The following is a 26,871-nucleotide window of genomic DNA, read 5'->3' on the forward strand; positions in this document are numbered from 1 at the left end:
AACTATCAGATATTTAAAATAAAAAATATTAATACTGAGGAAGAAAGAACTATTCAACAATCATCTCCCTGTGTTCACTCGACTGTTCCTTAACAACGGTTCTGAACCAGCTTAATGGTGGTGGCATTCTTTTTCTATCACTCCTTGGTGAAAGTCACTTGATTTAAACGTTGTTTTTATTCTTCCCTCGTTTTGTGTACCTTCTATTCTTTAAATTTTTTATCCACCCGAAAGAATGTTCTGTAAGGGAAATTTTAGAAAAGCCCTCAAAAACACATTCTTAGAGAAAGGATAATGTTTCCTTTCAAAGGGTCCTCATCCCACTATACACATTGTAGGGAGAGTTTACAGGGATGTGTCTGCTTCCTTTGGAAAGGTGGTCTATAAAAGGCCGCTTTATCCAAAATCAAATTAAGTCCTCATCAAAGTTTAAAAACACTCAAAACACCTAAGTTTAAAAACACTGGCAAAAATGTAGAGAAACTGGAATTTTCATACACTGCTGAAGGTAATATAAACTGGTGTAACTACTCTGCTAAACTACATATACCCTATAACTAGCAATTCTAGTCCAAGGTATATACTCAAGAAAATAATATATTAACGTGAATGTTCATAGAAGCATTATTCATAAAAACCAAAAACTAAAATGACCTCGAAGTCTAAAACATAAATTAACTGTGGTATATTCACATGCTTAAATACTGTACTATTTAATACTACTGATTTCCTCAAAGTAATGTTGAGTGAAAGAAATCAGATATAAAAGAGTACACAGCATTTGATTCCACTTATATGGAATTCAAAATTAGGCGAAACTAATCTGCAATGCTGAAAGTCAGAATAATGTTACATTTGGGGGCAATGAATAGTGACAAGGAGGGGCATGAGCAGGGCTTCTGGGATACTGGTGATGTTCTATATTTCTTCAACTGGGTAGTGATCGCATCAGTGTGCTTATTTTGTGAAAATTCATCAAACTATATGTATATCATTTGTCTACTTCTCTTATTTATATTATAGTTCAATAAAACATTTACTAAAACAAATAAATAAGTCCTTGAGGTTTTCACTCACCAGCCGGATCAGTTCTTCTTTTATAAGCCTGGTGATTTCTGCCTTTGCTTTCTGCACAGCCAGTTCATTGGCACCTGGTGAGTGAGTGGAGAACATTATTTGTATTATTAGATTTATGCTGGATGTTTATCCACTGCATAGAGATCAGTACGTGACTTTCAGCAACATTGTACTACTTGCCAAGATAGTCTTTCAATACCTGGTGGAACATCATCTACATTGTATCATGGCTGCTTATTATTATGATTACTTTTAGAGTTTCAAATGTAGCCAGTGACGTTAGTGTTAAGAGTGTTAAGGTTAGTGAGGTACTAGTGTTACAAGTTCTTGGTATGTTGGTATGCAAAGTAAAGATAATTCGCAATTTGTCCAGAAGAGAAGAAGAAAAAGTAAAAGGAAAATATAACTTCCTAGGTTCATTTATTTAGCAAATATTTTTTGGATGTTTATTATGCTCTTTAAAGTCAGCAAATGTTTTGGAAAAGTGTCACCTGAGCAAAGTCTTAAAGATGAATGGAGGACTAGCCAAGTTGGAGGAGGAGAGATGACATGAAAAGTATTTTACAAAGGGAATCATGTGTGTAATGGTACAGATTAAGAAAGTCATGCTTAACTACTGAAAAGTAAGAGAAGTACAGCATGGTTGAAAAATTTAAAAAGTGTGTGAAAGAACACAGCAAGATAGCCAAGTAGATGAGGTAGGCTGAAAACATTTGTATAGTTATAAATTCAAGAAACATTAAGCACCCACCATGTATGCTATACTATAAGAGATTCATTATACAAAGTACTCATTCATCTCTTTATGATCTTTTGGGCTACTAGAAAAACAAACTTGTAAAGATATTACAGCAAGATGAGTAGGTAGTAAGTAGTCTACCAGAGCAACTTTAATTATTATTAATTTTTTTTCCAAAATATGTTTAATGATGCATCTTTTTTTTTTTTTTTGGCGGTACGCGGGCCTCTCACTGCTGTGGCCTCTCCCGTTGCGGAGCACAGGCTCCAGACGCGCAGGCTCAGCAGCCATGGCTCATGGGCCCAGCCACTCCGCGGCATGTGGGATCTTCCCGGACCAGGGCACGAACCCGCGCCCCCCGCATCAGCAGGCGGACTCCCAACTACTGCGCCACCAAGGAAGCCCTATTATTTTAATAAAATTTTATTTATTTATTTTTCGCTGCATTGGGTCTTCATTGCTGTGCACAGGCTTTCTCTAGTTGTGGCAAGCGGGGGCTACTTACTCTTCGTTGCAGTGTGCAGGCTTCTCATTGTGGTGGCTTCTCTTGTTGCAGAGCACAGGCTCTAGGTGCGCGGGCTTCAGTAGTTGTGGCACACGGGCTCAGGAGTTGTGGCTCGCGGGCTCTAGAGTGCAGGCTCGGTAGTTGTGGCACATGGGCTTAGTTGCTCCACAGCACGTGGGATCATCCCAGACCAGGTCTCAAACCCATGTCCCCTGCACTGGCAGGCAGATTCTTAACCACTGCGCCACCAGGGAAGTCCCCAGAGCAACTTTTTTTTTTTTTTTTTTTAATTATTTTTATTTATTTATTTTTTGTGTGTGGTACGCGGGCCTCTCACTGTTGTGACCTCTCCCGTTGCGGAGCACAGGCTCCGGACGCGCAGGCTCAGCGGCCATGGCTCACGGGCCCAGCCGCTCCGCGGCATGTGGGATCTTCCCGGACCGGGGCACGAACCCGCGTCCCCTGCATCGGCAGGCGGACTCTCAACCACTGCGCCACCAGGGAAGCCCCCCCCAGAGCAACTTTTAAATATCACTTCTTCCAAGAATCTTTCCTAACTTTTCCAGGTGGGGTTAAGTGTTTTTTCCCTCAGGGCTCTCACAGGATTATGTTCATACCATCATGAAAGCACATTTTTTTTTTTTTTTGGCCACGTGTGCGGCATGCGGAATCTTAGTTCCCTGAGAAGGAACTGAACCCCTGCCCCCAGCAGCGGAAGTGTGGAGTCTTAACCACTGGACCACCAGGGAAGTCCCTGAAAGCACTTTTTTTTTTTTTTTTTTTTTTTTTTTTGCGGTACGCGGGCCTCTCACTGTTGTGGCCTCTCCCATTGCGGAGCACAGGCTCCGGACGCGCAGGCTCAGCGACCATGGCTCACGGGCCCAGCCGCTCTGCGGCATGTGGGATCTTCCCGGACCGGGGCATGAACCCGTGTCCCCTGCATCGGCAGGCGGACTCTCAACCACTGCGCCACCAGGAAAGCCCCTGAAAGCACATTTTTAAGGTAGAATGGACAAGATGTTTTTTCTGACTAGATGTGAACAGTGAAGAAGAGGAACAAAGATGCTAAGAGTTGAGCAGCAAGTAAAGAAAATAACAGGTAATAAAGGAGATACTGAATCCAAGAGGAAGAACAGGTGCTACTATTAGCAGTGATAGTGGATGAAATTCGATTTTGAGATCGTTGTGGCTGAGGTGCTCAGGGGACACCAAGTTGGAAATTTCAGTAAGGCCAATGGAAACAAGGAGCAGAAGTAGAGGAGAGACGGAGATTAGAGAGCTATCAAGGCTAAGTGTGGAGGGATTTGAAGCCAGGGGACAATGCCAGGAAGTAGGTACGTCTAGAGAGGTAACACGGTGCACACCTATAAAAGGAATAGAGCTGGACCAAAGAAGCAGACTAGAGATTAAGGACTAGGAGTGAAATGTCAAAGAATAAAAGAAGAACTGGGGTTGTAGAGAACTATGTTTTTATCATTTAAAAAAAAATTTTTTTTTTTTTTTTGGTTGCCCCACATGGCACGTGAAACTTCCCCGACCAGAGATCGAAGCCATGTCCCCTGCAGTAGAAGCTCGAAGTCTTAACCACTGAACCACCGGGGAAGTCCTGTTCTTATCATTTTATATAAGAAAATCAAATAAGGAAAACAATTCACAAGAAATGGGAAAATTTCCCCCCTTATTAGATATGCTTTTTCGAACCCATAGAGAGGAGAGGAGAGGAAAGGAGGAAGGGAGGAGTGGGAGGGAGAAGAGGAAGAAAAGAAATGGGAGGGGGGAGGGGAGGAGGAGGAAGTGGAGAAAGAAGAGGAGGAGAAGGAGGAGGAAGAAAAAGATACAGTTTAACAACAGGAAGGAAAGGGCCATGAGTATGGCTGTGAAGTCAGAGCAACATGTCTAAGCCCTACACCTTGACCAGCCACTGACCACAAACATTTTAAAGCTGTGGGTGCTGGAAGGGAAGAAAGGTAGAACGTGGAGCCAAGGGTATAATCAAGAGCCAAGCCAGAATGAAAATTATTTAAAAAATGAAATTCAGGAGGAAAATATGCTACTTGGCATGAGTTGATGTGTAGCCTGTTGACATTCTCTGCTGTTTTAAAAAGAAGGAAAATGATACTCCCACCCAGCTCCAAGTGAAGAGCAATTTTCCTGCTTTAGTTAGAGCCTGACCATTTGGACCAGTTTAAATTTTTGACTGACACAGCTTCTTTAGGTAATAGGTTACATATGTTTATAAGCTGTCATGAAAAAGTGGCATTTCCTTTCATTGGTCCCAAAACAACTCTGGCTGCTTTTAAGGGATTCTCCACTAGTAAAAACAGAGGGTCACAAAACAGGCTATAAATTATACAGGCTGGCTAGGCACGTACGTCCTTCCTGTTCTCCTTCCCACTGCCGGGAGCTGCTGAGCCACACAGAGCCTCTAAGGAGCCAGGCAGTGGGGTCCCTCCAATTACAGAACTAGAAACAGATGACACTAGGCTCCTTCCAACACCTGTTTTCATCCTATTAGTGTTCAGTTGATTTGGTTGGAGTTTCAAAAACTAAAAGATCCTTTAAATCTAATCATCTATGAAAATTCTCAAAGCTTTAGGTCATTTTAATTACCAATCTCCAGCTCTTATTTAGCATATTTATGTTGCCAGAATTCTCAAGATTCATTTCTGACAAGGTTATCTTTTTACTGGGGGAGAGAAACCTTGCTTAGATTATAAAAATTAGATGTTACTTCCTAAGTACAAGTTGACAGTGGAAAGAAGCACCCAGAACCATTTTAGGTGGATGGAAAAGTCAGCAGAAGCTGTGGGCTTCTCATTTCACTTCACTTGGTAGTACAGGAGATATGTTGTGATAAAGTTATATACAAATTAAACCTGGCATACATTAATTATACTACACTAAATAAGTATAATTACCTTTAAATTAATAAATTATATATGGGATCCTTTTTCAAAGCAAACAATCATCTCTGATTTACCTCTTTAAAAGGCAGTCATTTAAAATACTGGTTTTGAAATCTTAGAGATATTCAGAATAAACTACAGTTATGTTATTGCAAAAAAAAAAAATACAATACTGGTTTTGCTTAAATGACACCTATGACATTCAAGCTGAATATACAAGGATGACTCCATGTTTACAAAAGGTTTTATCATCAGATTCTACTGAATGACATCCTGTATGGCCTAATGAACACAGTAGGAAGAGAGAGCTGTCCAGTTTCAAGTGCAGAAAGATTTCAGTGTAATCTTCTCTCCTTGAACGCTGAGGTGCCAGCAACCCGCCTTTTGCCTCACAATAAGGAACGGTGTCACATGATTCAGAAACACACTGAGTCATTGGCAGAGTGAAAGTCTTTCAGGATACATAAAAGGGTGCCATTTAAAAACCTGACTTGAAATAGATATGATCCAGTTTCTCAAAGTCACAATCACAAACAAAAAAATACAACTTGCCTAGCTCTGGACCCACATTCTTTGCATACCTTTTAACATATGTGTGAATCTTACTGTACTGTAAAGGTAGAATTTCAATAATATGGAAAACAGAAAGGCTATATCTGAGTTTTACCTTTGCCACAATTCTTCATTTTAAAAAGTCCGAAAGCGAGAGTGACATCAGTGAAAATGGCACAGGAGGGAACTTCAAAAGCCTGTCCCTCCACAAAAGCAGTGAATAAACTTGCAAAAACTATTAAAATCAATTTTATCAGAACTCAGAAACTAATAAAAACCTTACATCAACCAGGCAAACCCTTATTAAAGGAGAAAAAAACAAAACCCCAGCTCAATCCTGGTTAACAAAACTTTTCTGTTTTTTAACTTACTCTGATCCTATCAAGCATTTTGACCAGGAAACAACTTCTACTTAGGGTAAATGGGATGCACACTGCACGTGCATTTCTCTTCTTGTAGTCTTTATGTTAAGAAGTCACACAAAAACAATTTGAGGTCACCAGTTAAAAGTAAAGTAAATAGGCACAGTACTAATTTATTTTCACATCTGTGAAATTCTTTGTTTTGGCCAGGAAAGAATCAAACCCTAAAAATAAGTCCTCGGGCTTCCCTGGTGGCGCAGTGGTTGAGAGTCCACCTGCCAATGCAGGGGACATGGGTTTGTGCCCTGGTCCGGGAAGATCCCACATGCCGCGGAGCGGCTGGGCCCGTGAGCCATGGCCGCTGAGCCTGCGCGTCCGGAGCCTTGCTCCGCAACGGGAGAGGCCACAACAGTGAGAGGCCCGCATACCGCAAAAAAAAAAAAAAAAAAAAAGTCCTCATATATATTTAAATCATTTTTCGTTTATATTTATTTCAGTAAGGAACTTACATACAGTTATAAAGTCCTCACAAAAACCAAAGGAATGCCAAAATATAACAAGAAAATACTAACTAGTGATAAACCTTATCTACAATATACTTTCAGTTTATACTTCCATTGATCTTTCCAGCAACAAACTTTGGAGCTGAGCTAGCCAATTCAGTAGCCATCAGCTATGTGGCTATTTAGATTTAAGTTAATAAAAATTAAATTAAATTTAAAATTTCTTGGTCACACTGGCCGTATTTCAAGTGCTCCACAGCCATCAGAGTTTTTATTGGATGATGCAGCTTTAGAGAGATCACATGGATATGCCTGTCAAATAATATTTTGTGTGCAGAAGAGAAGTGGCTCTAGAGCATGATCAGATGTATTATTCAGAAAATTTATCAAGTGCCTACCATGTGTCAGACACTGGGAATACAGCAGATGATAAAGTCACTGTATTCACAGAGCTCTAGTAGGGGAGACAGAAACAAGTAAAAATATACTATAATTTCTATGTAATGAGTACTGTGAAGAAAAACAAAGCAAGTAAAGAGCTACAGAGTGGTGAAATGAGATCAAGTAAGGCTTCCTTGTTAGAAGTGATGTGTATAACTCAAAGGACTAGACTGCTGTTTAAGATTATACAAGGTGTGGGAGAGCTCCTTTGCAGCCAGCTAAGCCATTTAAGCAGTAGATATGCAGACTCTGGATTTACATGACACATGGAGTAAAACCTCTTCACAGCTACACCAGTGTTCAAAAAATACTTAGTTCATTAAGTAGATGAAATGGATCTGTGGCTGGTCTATGCTTAAAAATCTATTATAAAAATGTTCAAATTAAATATAAATGAAGGGAGACAAGTTATCTACCATGCAGTACATAACGAAGTAGGAAAAAAACCAAACTGGAAACTGTCTTTTGAATTCATTCATGAATGTATAAAATAAGGTTAAAAAACACACCTGATCACTCTTAGATAACGCATTACTTATACCCTTTAAGGGACTTCCTTGGTGGCGCAGTGGTTAAGAATCTGCCTGCCAATGCAGGGGACATGGGTTCGAGCCCTGGTCCGGGAAGATTCCACATGTTGTGGAGCAACTAAGCCTGTGCGCCATAACTACTGAGCCTGTGCTCTACAACCCGCGTGCTGCAACTACTGAAGCCCATCCGCCTAGAGCCCATGCTCCACAATCAGAGACGCCACCGCAATGAGAAGCCTGCACACCGCAACAAAGAGTAGCCCCCGTTGGCCACAACTAGAGAAAGCCCGTGCACAGCAATGAAGACCCAACTCAGCCAAAAATAAAGAAATAAATATACCCTGTGAGTTATGGTATTAATTGTCCTATCCTATTTTTTAAAAAGGTATGTATGAACTTTTAGGCATAAAATCACAGGCAATATTTGCTTGGATAAACAAGCATTAAGTGGACTATTATATATATTTGATTTACTTTCTAACCTAAACTTTGGCCTGAACGTTCTACTTACTGGAAGAATAAACAGACCAGTCCTGAAAATACATGTTTTCTTATAGAGTGATTTTCAATTTGACCAAATTGTCAAAACTGAAAGAGTCCCAAACACAGATCATTTACCTCTATATATGTACTAAACTTCTAAATAAAGACCACAATGATAGATGAAACTATTTTTTTTCTTATAGGTGTTCCTCATTTTCAGTCCTCTCTAGAACTGACCTCATATTCTTTCTGTGTCTATTACATCTATATCAACTGTGATCTAACTCAAGATTGAAACAGAACGAACAGTACATACTTTCAATTGCCAAGTAAATTTTCCGCTCTCCTTCCTTGGGTTCTTTGCCAGGTGGGAAGTATGTTCCTCTGATTGTAATTGCAGCTTCAGAATATTCACTGATTCTCTGCAGAGCTTCCTTAGAGGTAACTTTCCACCTAGCAGTCTATGAAATAAAGAGTGGGGGAACAATTATACTCCAATAAAGATGTTAAAAAAATAAAATAAAAAAGAGTGGGGGGAAAAATCACTTTACAACAGAATAAAGAAACCTGATGTACTGACAAAGAATAGGTTAACTAAATCATATTATGGTCAATATTAAGATTATAATTAATACCTGCATCATAAATTCATTTAGATTCTAATGTAACTAGAACATAATCATAAATATGGAATTTCTAGTGTTGTCTCCCCATCTAGATAAAAAGTAAAGCAGCCATTTAAATGTTCATGGGTTTTAAACAAGGCATTTTCGCTCCTAAAAAAGGAGTTTCTACTCTATAATTAAAAAAAAAAAGTTTAAATCTGTTACTTGCCTGTGGGAAGTCATTGATCTCTAATTCTTCTTCATATCTCTTAAAAGATTCATTCTGTCCACCATCCTGTCTCTCCTCTTCTTGTTTCTCCAAAGGCACATAATTAAGCTTGGCATTGATCTTTTCAGCAAGTTGCTCTGCAATGGTTTTTGCAGAGACAGTGGGAGCCAGGATGGTGCCACCTCTAAGAATTGCATTGGTGGCCTGCTGCATCACATCCTGCAGTTAAAGAAGACCTACAGTCAAATCTCAAATGAGGGCAGAGACAAGACCAAAGATCCCACCACAAAGTATTCTCTGGAAAGCCACTAACTAAAAGCATCTTTCTAATGTAAAGTGCTACCCGTAAGTGCAATTTAACAGCATATATTTATAACAGACAGTTTAATATATCTCCCTTACTTAATGAGAAAACAATAATATTCAATTCTACATTAAAAATTCTACTGAATCACTGAATCATACATAATTAGGTAACTCTTGATATCAAATATAGTATATTTCTAAAATCATTTACATACTTTGTGGCTACTAGGAGTTTTCCTCTGAATCAGAATCTTTGCCCACTACCACCACTGAGCTCTTCCTTCCGCCATGGACCAACCCAACATTCTATAAATTACAGTAAATGACTTTACTCAACACATTTTTTTAAATTTGAACTTAATTTTACTATGTGCCTAATGCAGAGATAATTCTTCTGTGGGTAATACACGACTCACACCACAAGCTCTTCTAACAACAGCAAAAAGTTAGAGCCATTTGCTTTCACAATAAAGAGTTATTAGTAGCAATAATCTAAGAGAATATTAGGTGAGGTGCTGTGTCCCTGTTGTCAGAAGAGGCACAGGCTTGAGTACAGTAAACACTTTATAGTAACTCACTGGCTAAATAAAACAGATGCAGAGACCCAAGGCTCTGAGCCTTGATTGTGGCTGCCTCACTGGGTCAGCCCACTGGCCTCTAGCTTGGTCATCCCACTTGGACACTAGAGACCTGAACCTATACAGGCTACTGGACACAGGGCCCTGTAGGTCCCCAAACTCTCAAAATCTTAAAAATACTGTCAAAATTAACAAATTGTTCTTTAGGAATGCTATGAAAATTTAACCTTAGTTAAAAATTAAGTTAACCAAAATGCTGGAGAGGGTGTGAAGAAAAGGGAACCCTCCTACACCGTTGGTGGGAATGTAAACTGGTGCAGCAACTATGGAGAACAGTATGGAGGTTCATCAAAAAACTAAAAGTAGAGTTGCCATATGATCCAGCAATCCCACTCCCGGGCATATATCTGGACAAAACTATAATTCAAAAAGATACATGCACCCTTATGTTCATAGCAGCGCTATTTACAATAGCCAAGACATGGAAACAACCTAAATGTCCATGAATGGATAAAGAAGATGTGGTATGTGTATACAAACACACACACACACACACACGTACATATATACATACACACAATGAAATAATGCCATTTGCAGCAACATGATGAACCTAGAGATTATCATACTAAGCAAAGTAAGTCAGGAAGAGAAAGACAAATACCATATGATATTACTTATATGTGGAATCTAAAATATGACACAAATGAACCTATCTACAAAACAGAAACAGACTCAGACATAGAGAACAGACTTGTTTGTGGTTGCCAAGGGGGAGGGGGCTGGGGGAGGGATGGATTGGGAGTTTGGGATTAGCAGATGCAAACTATTATATAGAGAATGGGTAAAGAAGGTCCTATTGTATAGCAGAGGGAACTATATTCAATATCCTGTAATAAACCATAATGGAAAAAAGAATATATATATATATGTACAACTGAATCACTTTGCTGTACAGCAAAAACTATCACAACACTATAAATCAACTATACTTCAAAAAAAAATTAAGTTAACCAAAAAACTCCCAAGAGAAACAAGGCAAGTGAAATATTTAACACATTTTCCCACTGTCTAAACCCATGTTAGTTTCAGTTATGTAACTGGATATTCATACTTCCAAGGTATTGTTTGTGTGCCCAATAACCCACCTAATATAAACAGAAAAGAAAGAAAAGAGAGTTATTTCTTTAGGATTTTGTTAAGATCAATCAGAATACTACTTTATAAAATTATCCATGGTTAACATGCTTAACAGTTAGGCCTTCCAGACTAGGCATTAAGACCGCAGTTAACCACACTAGAGAAATCACCCAAATATAATAATTAAAGAATTCTGTATTGAGGATAATGTTAAATGCTTACTACCTCAGTGTCTAAAATAACTTCTTGTTCACTTGTGCTGCCATAATTCCTGAAAAGCATTTAAATCAAAGAACTTACAAAAAGTACTAAGACTTGGAACAAATTACTTAATACCTGAGACTCAATCCCCAAATTCTTCTGAGCATTGATTCTAAGAGCCAATCTCTTTGCAATTTCTAACTTCTCAGCATTTCCTGCAGTTGGAGCAGGAACACTAGATGTTCCAGGAGCAGCCATATCCTTCACTCTCTTCTTTGAATTAAACATGCTTTCAATTTGCTCATCAATCTAAACAAGAAGAAAAAGGATTAGTAAAAATCTAATTAAAAATACCAATTTATAGAGGGAGAAGAGGAGGAGAAGGGGAAAGGAAAGGGAGGAGAGGGGAGAGAGGGAGGGAGGGAGGGAGGAAGGAAGGAAAGAAAGAAACAGAGATACAAGGCTGCAAGAACCACTTCAGCAGACTCCTGAGTGGTACAGATACATCCCAATTCAGTAAATGAAGAACATGTGCTGTCAAGACAGAGCAGACAATTTGATGCAGCTGCTTGCTCCAGGGCCAAGGCCTTAAGGCCAAATTACGTACACTGCAATGAAAGAGGCTGGACGAAGGGCAATAACTCAAGACCAGTGGACATCTAAAAATACAGTCAGTGGTTCCCAGGGCAAATGCTGCAACAGGGTTCCTAAAATTCTTCCCAACTTCAAAAATGCAATTGGATTTATCTAAAAAACTGGGTAAGAGAATCAGGAAAAAAAGCCTTTATTGTTTTTTTCCTTCAAGGAAGGAAAGAAATGAAGGTTGGTTTCCCCATCAAAGCAAGAGCAATGCTGAAAATTAGGCTAATATTTTAAATCTCAAATGAAGAGCAAGCTTTTTTCAGGGTTTAAAATTACTCAGGTTAATTTAGAAAGACCTTTTACTGAAATGGAAACAGACAACTTATCTTCTTTTTAAAATATTTGTTATCTAATAAGGGGTTTGAGTTACCAACTACTTTTAAACTAACATTTAAATAACCCTTTTAAATTAAACAGCATACATGGCGTTAAAATCCAAAACAAATGCATAAATCAGGAATGGGGAAGGTATATGGAGCTAGGTGACAGGGGTAACTTTACTTTTAACTTTATTCACTTTAGTATTGCTCTATTTTTTTTACAAAACTTATATAATATTTTAACAAGAAGGAAAAAATCAACATATTTCATTATGAGATTTTTAAAAAATGTTTAAGTAACATAAAAAAACTGAGGTGGTTTTAAAAACAATGCCACATATTCTTTAATACTCTTCCCTCCAAGAGGTGGAGCCTCTCCTTAAATGTGGGCTGGCCTTAGTGATTTGATTCTAACAGACCAAAAAAAAGTGGAAAAGCCAGTATGTAACTTCAGAGACTAGTCATAAAAGGTACTAAGGCTTCCTCTTTGCTCTCTCTTGGATCACGCATTCTGGGGGAGCCAGCTGCCATGCTGTAAGGACACAAATGCAGAGTGAAGAACAGAGGCATCCTACCAACATTAAAGTGACTGAGCCATCTTGGAAGAAGATGGTCCTGCATCAGTGAAGCCTTCAGATAACTGCAACCTGGGACAACAGCTTGACTGCAACCTCATGAGACCCTAAGTAAGAACTACTTGGCTAAACTGCTCCTGATTTCCTAACCCTCAGGAATCATGAGATAATAAATGTTTACTGTTTTAACCTACTAAGTTTTGGATTGATTTGTTACATGGTAACAAATAACTAAAATATTGACTTAATTGAATTTTAAGCCAGTATGGTATGCTAGTAAGAAATGGCCTAGAGTTAATAGGAGACCTTGGTCTGGTCCTGGCTGTGCTTAACAGCCAGTGTGGTCATTTCCTGAAATGACAAGATCAGACTGAATTCCTGATTTCCTAAATTGTGTTCTGAGCTAAGGTTTAACAGGGTATGTTTCAAAAACAACAAAAAAAAAGTTCTATGATCAAATATCAAATATGTTGGAAGATTTCTGTGTCAAATAAAGTTAAATAAGATTATCTTATTAATGACTTTTCACATCCTTTGATAGGATACCACTAATAGTGGTATATACTAGGCAGATTTTCCAAAATTATTTTATAATGAAAACATCTAAAGCTCAAGATCCTGGGATTAGGGCTCCAAAGAATACTCTGGGAAACCCTTAACTTGCTGAGTCCTCAGGGTCCCTTTTCACTGGGTTACAAATAATTCCGTAAGCTAAGAACATGGGCTTTGAAGTAAGAACAGGATGGGTATAGATCCCAGCTCCTCCCCTTAACAGCTATGCAAATCTGAAAAGGTTATTTCTTTCTAAGCCTGTCTCCTCAATTATAAAATGGGAATACTCTGAGTATCCACTCATCTAGCTATTGTGAGGAAGTAAATGAAATAATCCCTGTAAAGCACTTTGCACAGGACATGGAACTTAGTAGAACTCAATAAATGTTGACTATTACTATTACTAAGGATGTTGTATAACAATTAAATTGTAAAAGATTAAAAAACAATATTAGTACCAATGATGTTAAAGATACAGGGAGCCAGGCACTCTTATATAACACTATTGTGAGTGCAAACTGGTACTCACCCTGCAGGAGAACAATCTGACAACGTTTTAAGACCAAATTAGATATACCCTTTGGCCTAGCAATTCCATTTATACATTCATCCTCAAGACTTAATGCGACGAATGTGCAAGGTTTAATGTTCAAGAATGAGCGATGAAGTACAGTAAAGTATATTCCAAATAAAAAATATATGGAAACAAACATGTTTGTTTCCATATATTCAAAAATAGGGATTTGATTCATTAAACAGTGGAACATCCATATAATGAAATATGTAACCAAAGAATAGCATAAGAGTGAATTTACTAAAAGGGAAGACTTCAACATAGGACTATTGTAAAGATTATAAAGCAGTATGATCTCATTTTTATGAAAATACAGAAATACAGGCATATGTGAATACGTCTGTATACATAGAAAAAAATGGAGAAGGGTACACAACGAAAAGTTTCCAGTAACTTGCTAACTAAACAAGCCTATGGTAAAAACCTCCAGTACCAAAGGAATAATTGTTTCAACTGGTAAGAATAAGGCTTAGAACAACAATACTTACATCAACTGCAGCATCCTCATCATCCGAATCTTGAAGACCAAGAGCAGCTTTTTGTAACTTCTTTCTCTCATTTGCCAAAGCTTGTTCTGTTTCATCAAACTTGAATCCCTTACCAGAGAACCCACTACTCTTTTTAATTATTTTCCCTTCCTTTCAAGGAAAAACAAGAAAGTTAATTTCATAATAAAAAACTTTAATATTCAGGAATTTATGGCAATTAAATATTTTTCAAGGCGGTGTATGACAATGTAACAAAAACATCTCATTTGCATGTGAGAAAAAGGAACTCTATGTAGACTACAAAAAATACTAAGTTGAAGCAAAAGGGAGCATTTTGTTTTCACTCCTTTCCCTTCCTCACTAAAGAGATAAGTGAAAATAATCCTATCAAGATTTACAGGTATTAAATATTCAAGATCTAGAACACAATGACTTGCATAAAAATGAGACTTAAAAAACTCACAGCTTTCTGTTGATCTTTGAAATCACTCCAAAGTTTCTCTAGATCAGGTGGCACTGCAGTCCCTGACAATTCAAGGGCTTTAATTATGTCACCAGCATACCGAGCCTGATCTTCTGTGATGAAAGTATAGGCGAAGCCCTAGTGAATGATGAAAAAGTGATACTATTAAACACTAACAAGATGAATCCTCCTTAGATCACAAATAAGATAAAATCTGAGTCACCTAATATACCCTCTTTAAGATGACTCCATTACTAAAGAATTTCAAAGACCACAAAAGAGTCCTACCAAATTCTTTAATGGTTCAAAGTGAAATACCTAAGTTTAATATTTAAAAATAAGCAAAACCAGAAAATTTCTAATCTCTTTATGCATAAAGGGAAATACATGTGATTTTTACATAAATGTACAACTCCACTGTCATAAGTATTAACTTTAATATATCTTATTTCTCCCTTTTTGTTTGCATTCCCTTCCTCCACTACCTACTGCACCTCTCTACCCCAGCTAACCTGTATTAACGTCCTAGAATACAGCTTCCCATATTTTTTAAAGACCAATTAAAAGATATAAAAACATACACACATGTATATCTGATATGTTTTTAACATATACAAAAATGAAGTCAGCTACATCACTTCCCTGGGATTCTCTAAAGCCTAAGGATGCAGGTGTCCCCAGCAGCTTTTTGGTTCAGGCAAGAGAAAGACTGGAGTTGTAAGTAGAGGAATAGCAAACTACAATTAGATTGCCATCTTCACAAAACGCTCTACCCTACCAGTGAACTGTTATAAATTTTAAAACATGATTTAATATTTTATTTCAGGAGTACCTAGTTACCAGATTTGACCCATGGCCTACTTTTATACGACCCATGAACTAAAAGTGGTATTACATTTTTTAGGGTTGTGTACACACGTACACACACACACACACACACACACACACACACACACACACATACACACACACACACGATGTGACAGAGACTGCGTGTGGCCCAAAAAGGCTACAATTTTAACTACCTGGCCCTTTACACAAAAAGTTTCCCAAATCCACAGAATAACTCAGGTTAAAAGAATAAATGCCATCACTACTTACTAGCTATGTAAATTTGTCAAGTAACAATGTCAGTGTGCCTCAACTTTTCTCATCTGTTAAAAGGGGTAATATGATCTACCTCAAAGGGAATTTGTGAGAATAAAATGAGATGATATATGTAAAGCACTCAGAACAGTGGGGGGCATTTAATAAATACTCCATAAATATAACCTATTAATATTATTATTGCTTCAGTATGTAGAAATGTCCATGGTTCTAATATCAAATATATCACCATCAGTACTTCCATCAGTGCTGCCTTCAAAAAGAAAGAGTTAGAACTATATACTTAACAGAATACAAATAAGTCAAAAAAGCAAATAATATTCATGTGTATAGGGGGGTGAGAACAGGGGTGATAGGTGTGGGCTGAGTGTATTTCATGATCCCTTATTTTAAAAAAAGCAATGAAAGATCTTGAACTATATGCATGTATGTATATACAGAAATTTTTAGGTGGGGAAAAATACCTTTTGGGGACACAAATGGTTAACACTATCTGCCTACAGAGAACAGCACTTAAGACATATATATGTATATAAATGATGAACATCAACTATTCCCCATACTCTGATGATGAAGGATTTTCAGAATGTCCCCATAACTCCTATTATCTCTTTATAATCATAAAGAAACACTTGTATTTTAACATAATAGAAATCAACTTTAAAAGCAATTATTTTTACTTTGTTGCCTGCTCTTCCAGTCCGTCCTGCTCTGTGCACATAATCCTCATAATGGTTGGGGCAGCTATAATTTACTACAAGAATCAGATGTTTCACATCTAGGCCTCGGGCAGCAACAGACGTAGCAACAAGAAGTTTGCAGGTCCCATTCTTAAAATCATTTATGATGCTATCTCTGTCATATTGATCAATGCCTGCAAGTAAATTAAAGAGTTGTAAAACCACATATTCAAGTTAAATTTTCCATTTCTCTGACATTCAGACAAAGAAGTTAAACATGGGGTAAAGAACAAATCCAACTTATATTGACCACATGTCCAACAACTACCATATAGAAAGTAAAAGACTTGGCGGGGGGTTGGTGAGGAGTGATAAATTAGGAGTTTGGGATTAAAATATACACACTACTATATATAAAATAGATAATCAACAAGGATCTACAGTATAGCATAGGAAACTATACTCAACATCTTATAATAACCTATAATTGAAAAGAATCTAAAAGAGAATAGATATAATGTATAACTGAATCATTTTGCTGTGCACCTGAAACTCAACACTGTAAATCAACTACATTTCAATGAAAAATTAAAAAAAAAAAAGACTACGGAAATTTAATGGCAAGATGAAAAGTTATTGCTATTTACGAATTCCAAATCTGCCCTGTTTTGCCCCCTTTCTTACATATAAGGCTTATCACTCCGGAAGCCCAACCTCAGAATCACTAACCAATATCTCTTATGGGGGCAAATGGGAAAAAGGCAGGTACATTCAGCCTATATTGACAGGATTCAGATCTTTCTAATTCTCTCATAGGTTATTTAGAGCCTTGCTCCTCACAGTTTTGTCCCAGGGACCAGGAGCAGCATCACATGAGAGCTTGTTAGAAATGGAGAATCTCAGATCCTACCCCCAAACTACTGAGTCAGATTCTGCATTTTAACAAGATCCACAGGTGATTACATATGCACACTAAAGTTTATGGTGCACTGCTTAAAAAGTACCCAACTGGATCTCTCTTTAAAATTTGTTACTCAAAGAGCCTCAGGATGAGTGACAAAGCAGAGCATAAAATACCAAAATGTTCTTTTACAAAATGTCCAGGCCACAAATATACTTTATGATGGGGTACCTGGGAATCTCTAGTAATCAGTGAAGGGAATGGGATAAATTCTCAAACCTTGAAATTCATTTTTGCAGCAAGAGATATTCTAACATTCCATATAAAACCTGTGTTTAACATATACAGAACATTTAGCATCTAAATATTTATCAATATTAACTTATATTACCTAAAGTTTTAAATGTACTCTTCAAAGACTGAATTATGGAAAATATTTGGATCTTATCTCAAAGAAACTAGGATCCAACATTGTACCCAAAAACCTCATAAGAAAAATTAGTGGAATCAGTAACAATATACATTACGTTTATAATTTTAAAATACCACAACTTTTAGTGTAGACTGAGGTATCCTGACACATACGTGCAGTAGAGTTAGTAGTTAATGGCAGCAACCATTAACCCTCTTCCTTTTTAACATAACCTCAATTTTGTTATCCACCCAACACATGGTCACATATATTAAACCAGAGATGAGCCTAATTCTCAGTCTTAGGAGGTGAGTAATGATTAGTGTAAACTAGCCCTTCTCAAACTTTCTGTGCTCAGGTTGTCTGTGCACTCTTAAAATTAATAAGAACCAGACCCAGAGAGCTTTAGTTTATCTAGGTCATCTCTATCAATATTTAATGTATTAGAAACTAGAACTGAGGAAAATTTTAAATATTTATTAACTTATTTAAAAATAATAAAACAATTACATGCTAAAAAATATATTTTTGTGAAAAGTAACTTTTCCAAAACAATAAAAATAAGGCGCTTCACATTTTTGCAAATCTCTTTGATGTCTGGCTTAATAGAAGATAGTTGGAGTCTCATATCTTCTGCATTCAATCTGTTGCAATTTAACACGCTGTGCAACCTCTAGAAAGCTATACTACGTATACACTGATGAAAGAATGAAAGTGAAAAAGGCAAATAACTTGGTGGGGTTATTATGGAAATATCTTTGACTTCATGAAACCCCTGAAAATCTCAGAAACCTCAGGGGTGCAAGGATAATACATTAAGAACTATTTGTCATTCCCTTGTCTTTGAATGAATTAGGCATAAACATGTGAAGCAATTCTGACCAAAAATATAAAAGAAGTACAGACAGGGGATTATGGGGTAAAATTTCCTTATATATATAAAAAAATACACATTTACATCAAGGTAGGGGAAAATCTTATAGACTAACCCTCCTGTGGGTAACAACTATGAATTCTGGACAAAATATAAAGAACTAACTACCTGAAGGCACCAGAGAGTGACTAAAAGAAGGCAGAAACTGGAAGGGAGTTGACACCTGGAAGAATGCAATGGCACTGGTTGAGTTTACAGGATTTTACTTCTTTATTTTAAACTTTCTGTTTGGGAGCGGGCCCTGAGCGGCCCAGGTAGGGAAGTCAAAACGTGAATAGAAACAGTCTTACTGACAAGAAGGAACAAGAAGAAAGCATTCAGGATAAACTCAGGACCAGAAAAGAGGGGATAAATCCCAGAAAGAACAACAGAGCAGGCACATCCAACAGTGCATAAAAACACTGTCCAAGGACTTCCCTGGTGGCACAGTGGTTAAGAATCTGCCTGCCAATGTAGGGGACATGGGTTCGAGCCTGGGTCCGGGAAGATCCCACATGCCGTGGAGCAACTAAGCCCATGCACCACAACTACTGAAGCCCATGAACCCTAGAGCCCACGCACCACAACTACTGAGCCCACATGCCGCAAGTACTGAAGCTCACGTGTCTAGAGCCCGTGCTCCGCAACGAAAGAAGCCACCACACCACAACAAAGCCCCCGCTCACTGCAACTAGAGAAAGTCCGGGTGCAGAAACGAGTAAGGGAGGGAGGGAGGAAGGAATAAAATTAAAAACAAAAAACAAAAAACATGCTGCCCAAATATCTGACACCTAAACTATACATGGGGCAGAATCCAAGTAGCCCAGCTCTGGCTGAAAGAAATTATTAGATCTTTCAGAGGTTGCCCAACAAGAAAGACAGTTTCAAATATGGATTCAGCCAAGTTAATACCCTATTTAAAAAAAAAAAAAAAAAAACCTTAAATAAAACATAAGAGAATTCAGACTCTACAAGGTATCATTCACAAAGGCCAGTATACAAACCAAAATTACTAGACATACAAAGAAACAGAAAACTATAAAACAAAATCAAAAGAAAATAGAAACTGACTTCAGATGACCAAGACATTATAATTAACAGTCAAAGATTTTAAAGCAACTATTATAATTGTGATCACGGAAAAAAACTTTTAAATGCTTATAATGAATGGCTAGGAAATTGAATTAGAGAATCAGTAAAATATAAAAGAGAGCCCACAGGAAATTCTAGAACTAAAAAAAAAAACTGAATTAAAAAATTCACTGAATGGGCTTATTATTAGCAGATAAGAGATGGCCAAAAACGCACAGTGAACTTAAGACAGAGTCAAAGAAATTATTCAGTCTTAGAAAGAAAAAAGATTGTAAAACAAAGACTGAACATAGCATCAGTGATACGTGAGACAGAATCAAAAGGCTGAACATACACACAACTGGAGTCCCAAAAAGAGAGGAGAGAATAGGGCAGTAAAACAATCAATCAATCAAGAAATAACAGTCAAAGGACTTCCCTGCTGGCAGAGTGGGTAAGACTCCACACTCCCAGTGCAGGGGGCCCAGGTTCAATCCCTGGTAAGGGAACTAGATCTCACATGCATGCCACAACTAACAGTTTGCATGCAACAACTAAGGAGCCTGCCTCCCGCAACTAAGACCCAGTGCAACCAAATTAATTAATTAATTATTCTTAAAAAAGAAATAACAGTCAAGAATTTCCCAAATTAGATGCAAGACATAAATTCACAGATTCTAGAAGGCGGTAAACCCGAAGGAGAATACAAAGAAAATCATATCTAAATCAACTTACCATATGACCCAGCTATCCCATTCCTGGTTATCTACCCTTGAGAAATGAAATGTTCACACAAAAATCTGGACTTACATATTTAATAGCAGCTCTATTCATAATTGTCTAAAACTGGAAACAACCCAAATGTCCTTCAACAGATAAATATACAAACAGTAGTACATCCACACAAAACATACTATTAGATAATAAAAAGAAATGAACAATGCAACAACTTGAATGAATCTCAAAGCCATCATGCTGAGTGAAAAAAAAGCCAACTGCAAAAAGCTGTATAATGTATGACTGCATTTATAAACATTCTTATAAGAGCACATCAGTGGTTTCCAGGGGCTATGTACAAGAGGAAAGAGAACCTTAGAGTTACTCTGCATAGGGATAGGACAAGGGAGTCTTGGGGGGTGAGGGAACTATTCTGTATCCTGATTATGGTGAATCCTTTGGGATGGTTAAAACAGCCAAAAAGCTGGAAGTAGCCCAGGTGACCAACAGAAATGACTAAAAAAACTATGATATACTTATACACTGGAGTATTACTCAGCAATAAAAGGGAAGAGCTGTTACATAAAACATGGATGAAAATTCAAAAATATATGCAGAGTCAAAGATACCTGACACGGGCTTCCCTGGTGGCGCAGTGGTTGAGAGTCCACCTGCCGATGCAGGGGACACGGGTTCCTGCCCCGGTCCGGGAGGATCCCACATGCTGCAGAGCGGCTGGGCCTGTGAGCCATGGCTGCTGAGCCTGTGAGTCCGGAGCCTGTGCTCCGCAATGGGAGAGGCCACAACAGTGAGAGGCCCGCATACCGCAAAAAAAAAAAAAAAAAAAAAAAAAGATACCTGACACAAAACCGTCCATAATGTATGGTTCCATTTACCTGGAATTCTAAAACAGGTAAAGTTGGGAAAAAAATGTAAAAAGTGGTGGCAGGGACTGAGGGAAATTTCTGAGGTTATATCTTAACAGAGGTTTGGGTTTCACAACTTACATTTGTCAAAACTCATCAAATGGCACACTCAGGATCTGTACATTTCACTATAGTTTACTTACAGATGTTTTATTTAAAAAAATTTTGAACTAGTGTTAATCATGTGCACACTGAAGTGAAATGTGCTGATGCTGCAACGTATTCTGAAATGTATCAAAAAACTAAGAAAGGGCTTCCCTGGTGGCGCAGTGGTTAAGAATCCCCCTGCCAATGCAGGGGACATGGTTTCCAGCCCTGGTCTGGGAAGATCCCACATGCCACGGAGCAACTAAGCCCGTGCACCACAACTACTGAGCCTGCAAGCCACAACTACTGAAGGCTGCGCGCCAAGAGCCTGTGCTCCACAACAAGAGAAAGCCACCGCAATGAGAAGCCCGTGCACCACAACGAAGAGTAGCCCCCGCTCGCTGCAACTAGAGAAAGCCCACACACAGCAACGAAGACCCAACACAGCCAAAAATTATAAATAAATAAAAAGAAATTTATTTTTTAAAAAAACTAAGAAAAATTGAGGAGTGGGTAAAAGGACAGATGGCTAAAGATGTGACATAAATGTAACAAAATGCTAATTGTAGAATCTAGTATTAGATATTCAAGGGTGTTAATGATATAGTTTTCTCAGATTTTCTGTGTTTGAAATTTTGGTAGTAAAAATGAGGGGGAAAAAAAGCCATAGATATATGGAAAATAGTCTTCCTCCTCTGGAAGCTGTCAAATCTGGAAGCGATGACTGAGCCTGCAGAAGGCTTTTTGCTGCCATAAAGAAAGCTTAGCTTAATAACTAAGTTATTATGCTCAAGATGGCAGTATAGAAACTACAATATGGTAACACTGAGCTACTGCAGAGTGAAGCAATCCTGGAATCATTTTCTGTTTTTTTCTTCTTTGGCCACACCTTGCAGCATGTGGCCTCTTAGTTACCCAACCAGGGATAGAACCGAGGCCCCCTGCAGTGGAAGCACAGAGTTTTAACCACTGGACCGCCAGGGAAGTCCCCTGGAATCATTCTGCCATGGGATTTCATGTTTTATAAAATAATAAATATTCCTCATGATTTATGGCAACTGAGTTCATATTTTCTGTTACTTGCAGAGAACCAAAAGGAAAAGTAACTGATATTAATAGTACACATCAGGGCTTCCCTGGTGGCACAGGGGTTGAGAGTCCGCCTGCCGATGCAGGGGACACGGGTTCGTGCCCCGGTCCAGGAAGATCCCACATGCCGCGGAGTGGCTGGGCCCGTGAGCCATGGCCGCTGGGCCTGCGCGTCCGAAGCCTGTGCTCCGCAACGGGAGAGGCCACAACAGTGAGAGGCCCGCGTACCACAAAATAAATAAATAAAATTAGGCAAGAGAGTAACATTATTAAAAAAAAAAAAATAGTATATGTCAAAAGTCTCATTGAAGCATTTTGCCCTATTTTAAAATGTCTCTGTTTTCATATATCATAAACACCTGAAAGTAGAAACCATTGTGCTACTTTCCTAATTTCAGCAATATTTACTATATTAAATGCAGGTTGCATCTTTAAGGAATTTTAAAATTATTCATTATAAGTGCAAAAATGAAGAAATGGATGACTGACAGAATAGAAATTATAGCCATGGTTTAATGACAGTATTTTCAGATTTCTTCTTTCATTTTTTAACCCAGTTTAGAGGAAAGTTTAGAGGAATGCAGGTATGTGATAAATAAAAAATAGAGTATTAAGAACAATATGCTCTCCACATATTTTGTTTATAAACTACAATTACCCGGCCTTTGTGCTCTAACAAAAAAAGTCAAGCAACCATGGAATGCTCTGATTGTTGAACTGAGAAAATTGTCTCAGGTTAAGAAAACCAGGAGTGGGCAGAACACATCATCCACTCTCCAACCTCCTGCCTCCCTTTCTCCCTTCACTAGACCTGAAGACTAGAGAACTACAGATGGCTCTGAAGAAGTGGCAGCACTCAGAGTGTCTCTGAGCTTCCTTCTCACTATTCCGAAGAGTAAGCAGGAATAAACAGCTATTATTCAATTAAGCGATAGGTTCTGCAAATCAGCCTGACTGCCCCTTTATGGAGATCAATCTTAGAAGAACAGAAATACCACAATCTCCATCTTACAAATGAACAAGTCCAGGATTTTCTGTCATTTGGTCACAATCCAGAGTCAGCAGCATCTTGCAGTTGCAATAATCCTAGCAGGAAGAATGGACTAAATGTTTTGTAGTTTGTATTCTTTTTTCTTCTAAAGGGGCACACAATTGTATGCATTTCAGACATACTAACACCCACACTTCTCACAACTAATGCCATTATACTATGTATTATGCATGAAATGCACATTAATTACATGTGCACATTAGGAATTTCATGGTTACACCTTTAAAAAAAATAATTCTTCAAAAGCCCTACATAGGGCTTCCCTGGTGGCGCAGTGGTTGAGAGTCCGCCTGCCGATGCAGGGGACACGGGTTCATGCCCCGGTCGGGGAAGATTCCACATGCCACGGAGAAGCTAGGCCTGTGAGCCATGGCTGCTGAGCCTGCGCGTCCAGAGCCTGTGCTCCGCAACGGGAGAGGCCACAAAAGTGAGAGGCCCGCGTACCGCAAAAAAAAAAAAAAAAAAAAAAAGCCCTACATAATTTCATGCTGCAGAGCAACTAAGCCCGTGCACCACAACTACTGAGCCTGCGCTCTAGAGCCCACAAGCCACAACTGCTGAGTCCACGTGCCACAACTACTGAAGCCCGGGCACGTAGAGCCCGTGCTCCGCAACAAGAGAAGCCACTGCAATGAGAAGCCCGTGCACCACAACGAAGCGTACGTAGCCCCCACTCGCCGCAACTGGAGAAAGCCTGCACTCAGCAACGAAGACCCAACACAGCCAAAAATAAATAAATATATTTATTTTTCAAAACATGTAACTCACAACTTTAAAAATAAATAAAAGGAAAACACAACGAGTCATTTTCAAATATTAAAAGTTAACCAAATACATATCCTCAAAGCCCTTTTAATTGCATTCCACGTGAAGCCTTGTGTGGTAGATTGTATTTTCCAAAGACGGCAGCAAAAGCATGTCCTATCCCACATACTCTTCTGCATATCGAATGACATTTTCCCATAAGGCGGTGGAGTCTATGACTCCATTCCCTTGAACGTGGGCCAGTCTAGTGACTATTCTGACCTATAGAATATGGTGGAAATAAAATTTCTACCACTTCCCAGTATCCTCCTTAACTGTCTTGGCAGCTTCTGGTTCTTGCCTTCTGGCCAAGCAGCCTCACAGAGAGGCTCACAAGGGAAAGAGTCAGGACTCCTGGCCAACAGCTTGACTGAGCTCTCAGTCAAGAGCCAATACCAACTTGTCAGCTGCCTAAGTAAGGCAAACTGGAAATGGATCCCCAACCCCGACTGAGCCATCCGAGTAGACAGAGCATGAAAGAGAGACTAGTTATGTGCTAAGAACTACACAAATTGCAGATTCATTAAAAAAGAAAAAAAAAAGACTGTTGCCACTAAATTTGGGGGTGGTTTGTCACAAAGCCATATTGCCAGAACACTTGGTTAGTGAGTTTAATTCAAACTGTCTCTGTTCCATATGTTTAGTGTTCTAAGTCCCACATATATATAACAATGGCGACATTACACAGAAATTAATTAAAGCTCTAATGTGAATCATAATAAAAACCTCTAGGTAGCATGGTACAATGGAAAGAACAGAACATAAATCAAAAATTTTAAGTGCATAGAAACCAAGCCTATCGATCTGCGCCTGCATGACCAGCTGAGTTGGCCTCTGGAGACTGCAGATAAGCCGACCTTGCCTAGACAACCGAGTGAGAGGTACCCCGGTGATTAGTGATTTCCTGCTGCCTCCTGGGATTCTCATGACAGCAGTGATTGGTGAGGGGCTTGACCAAGGGAGCCCCCTTATCTCCCTCCAGTAGCAGTTAAGCTCATGGAGTGTGGACCCACCCAGGGTGGGTTCCAGTTCTGGCTCCACCATTTTCTGTGTCATCCTGGCAAAGTTTCTTAACCTCACTATGCCTCAGTTCCATCTTAAAATAAAAATATCTTAAAAGACAATAATGGTACGTACAGCATAGGGTTGCTTTGGGGATTAAATGAGTTATACTAAAGCACTGAGGCATTTCCTGGCACGTGGAAAGCTCTCTAAGGCAATTGCAGTTCTTTGATGTCTCAGTCTGCTTTTAGTTTGCGGATTTGGGAAAGTCATCAGAGACCATGCCCCTCCTCTGTTTCAGAAACTCCAAAGGCTCCCTTTGATTACAGCAGGGGCTCCAAAGTGATGGTGCAGGGTGAGGGGGTGGGGGGGGAGAGGTAACATAGGGTGGGTGTGATATGATACGTTGGGGGAGTGGGAAGAAAATACTAGAATATTTCTAATCTTTGTGTTTTTAAATTTCTTATTTGTGTGTTAATGTTTATAAAGAGCATAATATTACATTAGTTGTACATATAAATAACTTGTAAATAAATATTGGGGGTTTGGGCTGAAAAAAAAAATTTAAGTTCAATTCCTCCTTAGCTGATTAATTGTTATGGAATTTGATCAAACCAATATGTTGTTGTTTTATTTTCTTTATTGCTAAGATGAAATAAAATAATGCTTACCCACCCCCACAGAACTGTTGTGAATGAAAAATGACATGGATGACATAAAATTTACTGCTAAATTAGAGACAAAGGAAATACACAGCACAGTGCTTGGCTAAGTTAAGTACTTAACAGAGACTTCATTAAACGTTACCTCCATGAAGAGACATGCAAGGGTAAGAAGCTCTCATTAAATCTTTCAGAAGACCATCAGCATGTTCCTGCTTATCCACAAATATAATGACAGATCCTGATTCTTGATAATGGCCTAGAAGTTCAAGTAGCTTCAAGAATTTCTTTTCTTCTTCAATCACAATCTGAAAACAACACATTGTACCAAGTTAATGGAGTAAAAACCCAAATACATTTCATGAACAAAAATATTCATTTTATTTGTGGCAAATAAATAAACATCTTCCTATAACTTTAGGAAGGGGTAGGAAAATGTTGATTTTAATTGATAAACCACTAAGACCAAAAAAATAATTGTAACTTTCAGAGACTAAGAGGCTTACAAATGTGGACAGATGATCATCTGTTCTCTCTCTCTTTTTTTTTTATTTTTGCGGTACGCGGGCCTCTCGTTGTGGCCTCTCCCGTTGTGGAGCACAGGCTCCGGACGCGCAGGCTCAGCGGCCATGGCTCACGGGCCCAGCCGCTCCGCAGCATGTGGGATCTTCCCAGACC

The 26,871-nt window shown here is 38.6% G+C and overlaps 1 protein-coding gene across 4 annotated transcripts in view; it reads right to left on the reverse strand.

The window, feature by feature from the left end:
- The window catches only part of DDX46 (DEAD-box helicase 46), a 67,308-nt gene that overhangs the window by 6,270 nt on the left and 34,167 nt on the right, over nucleotides 1-26,871 (reverse strand). For 3 of the 4 annotated variants that reach the window (XR_007476667.1, XR_007476666.1, XM_012537548.3), the window contains exons 15-22: nucleotides 26,339-26,501; nucleotides 16,559-16,752; nucleotides 14,772-14,909; nucleotides 14,309-14,458; nucleotides 11,290-11,466; nucleotides 8,933-9,151; nucleotides 8,415-8,559; nucleotides 1,078-1,151 (exon numbers count right to left, since the gene is read on the reverse strand). Coding sequence is in view for 2 of the 4 variants with exons in the window: in XM_012537548.3 (XP_012393002.1) it covers nucleotides 1,078-1,151; nucleotides 8,415-8,559; nucleotides 8,933-9,151; nucleotides 11,290-11,466; nucleotides 14,309-14,458; nucleotides 14,772-14,909; nucleotides 16,559-16,752; nucleotides 26,339-26,501 (1,260 nt within the window). In the remaining 2 variants the exon portion in view is untranslated. The remainder of the gene's footprint in view (nucleotides 1-1,077; nucleotides 1,152-8,414; nucleotides 8,560-8,932; nucleotides 9,152-11,289; nucleotides 11,467-14,308; nucleotides 14,459-14,771; nucleotides 14,910-16,558; nucleotides 16,753-26,338; nucleotides 26,502-26,871) is intronic. The other variant, XM_033409865.2, reaches the window with a different exon arrangement.

Source organism: Orcinus orca, chromosome 3 (genome assembly GCF_937001465.1).
Source record: "Orcinus orca chromosome 3, mOrcOrc1.1, whole genome shotgun sequence".
Lineage (NCBI taxonomy): Eukaryota > Metazoa > Chordata > Mammalia > Artiodactyla > Delphinidae > Orcinus > Orcinus orca.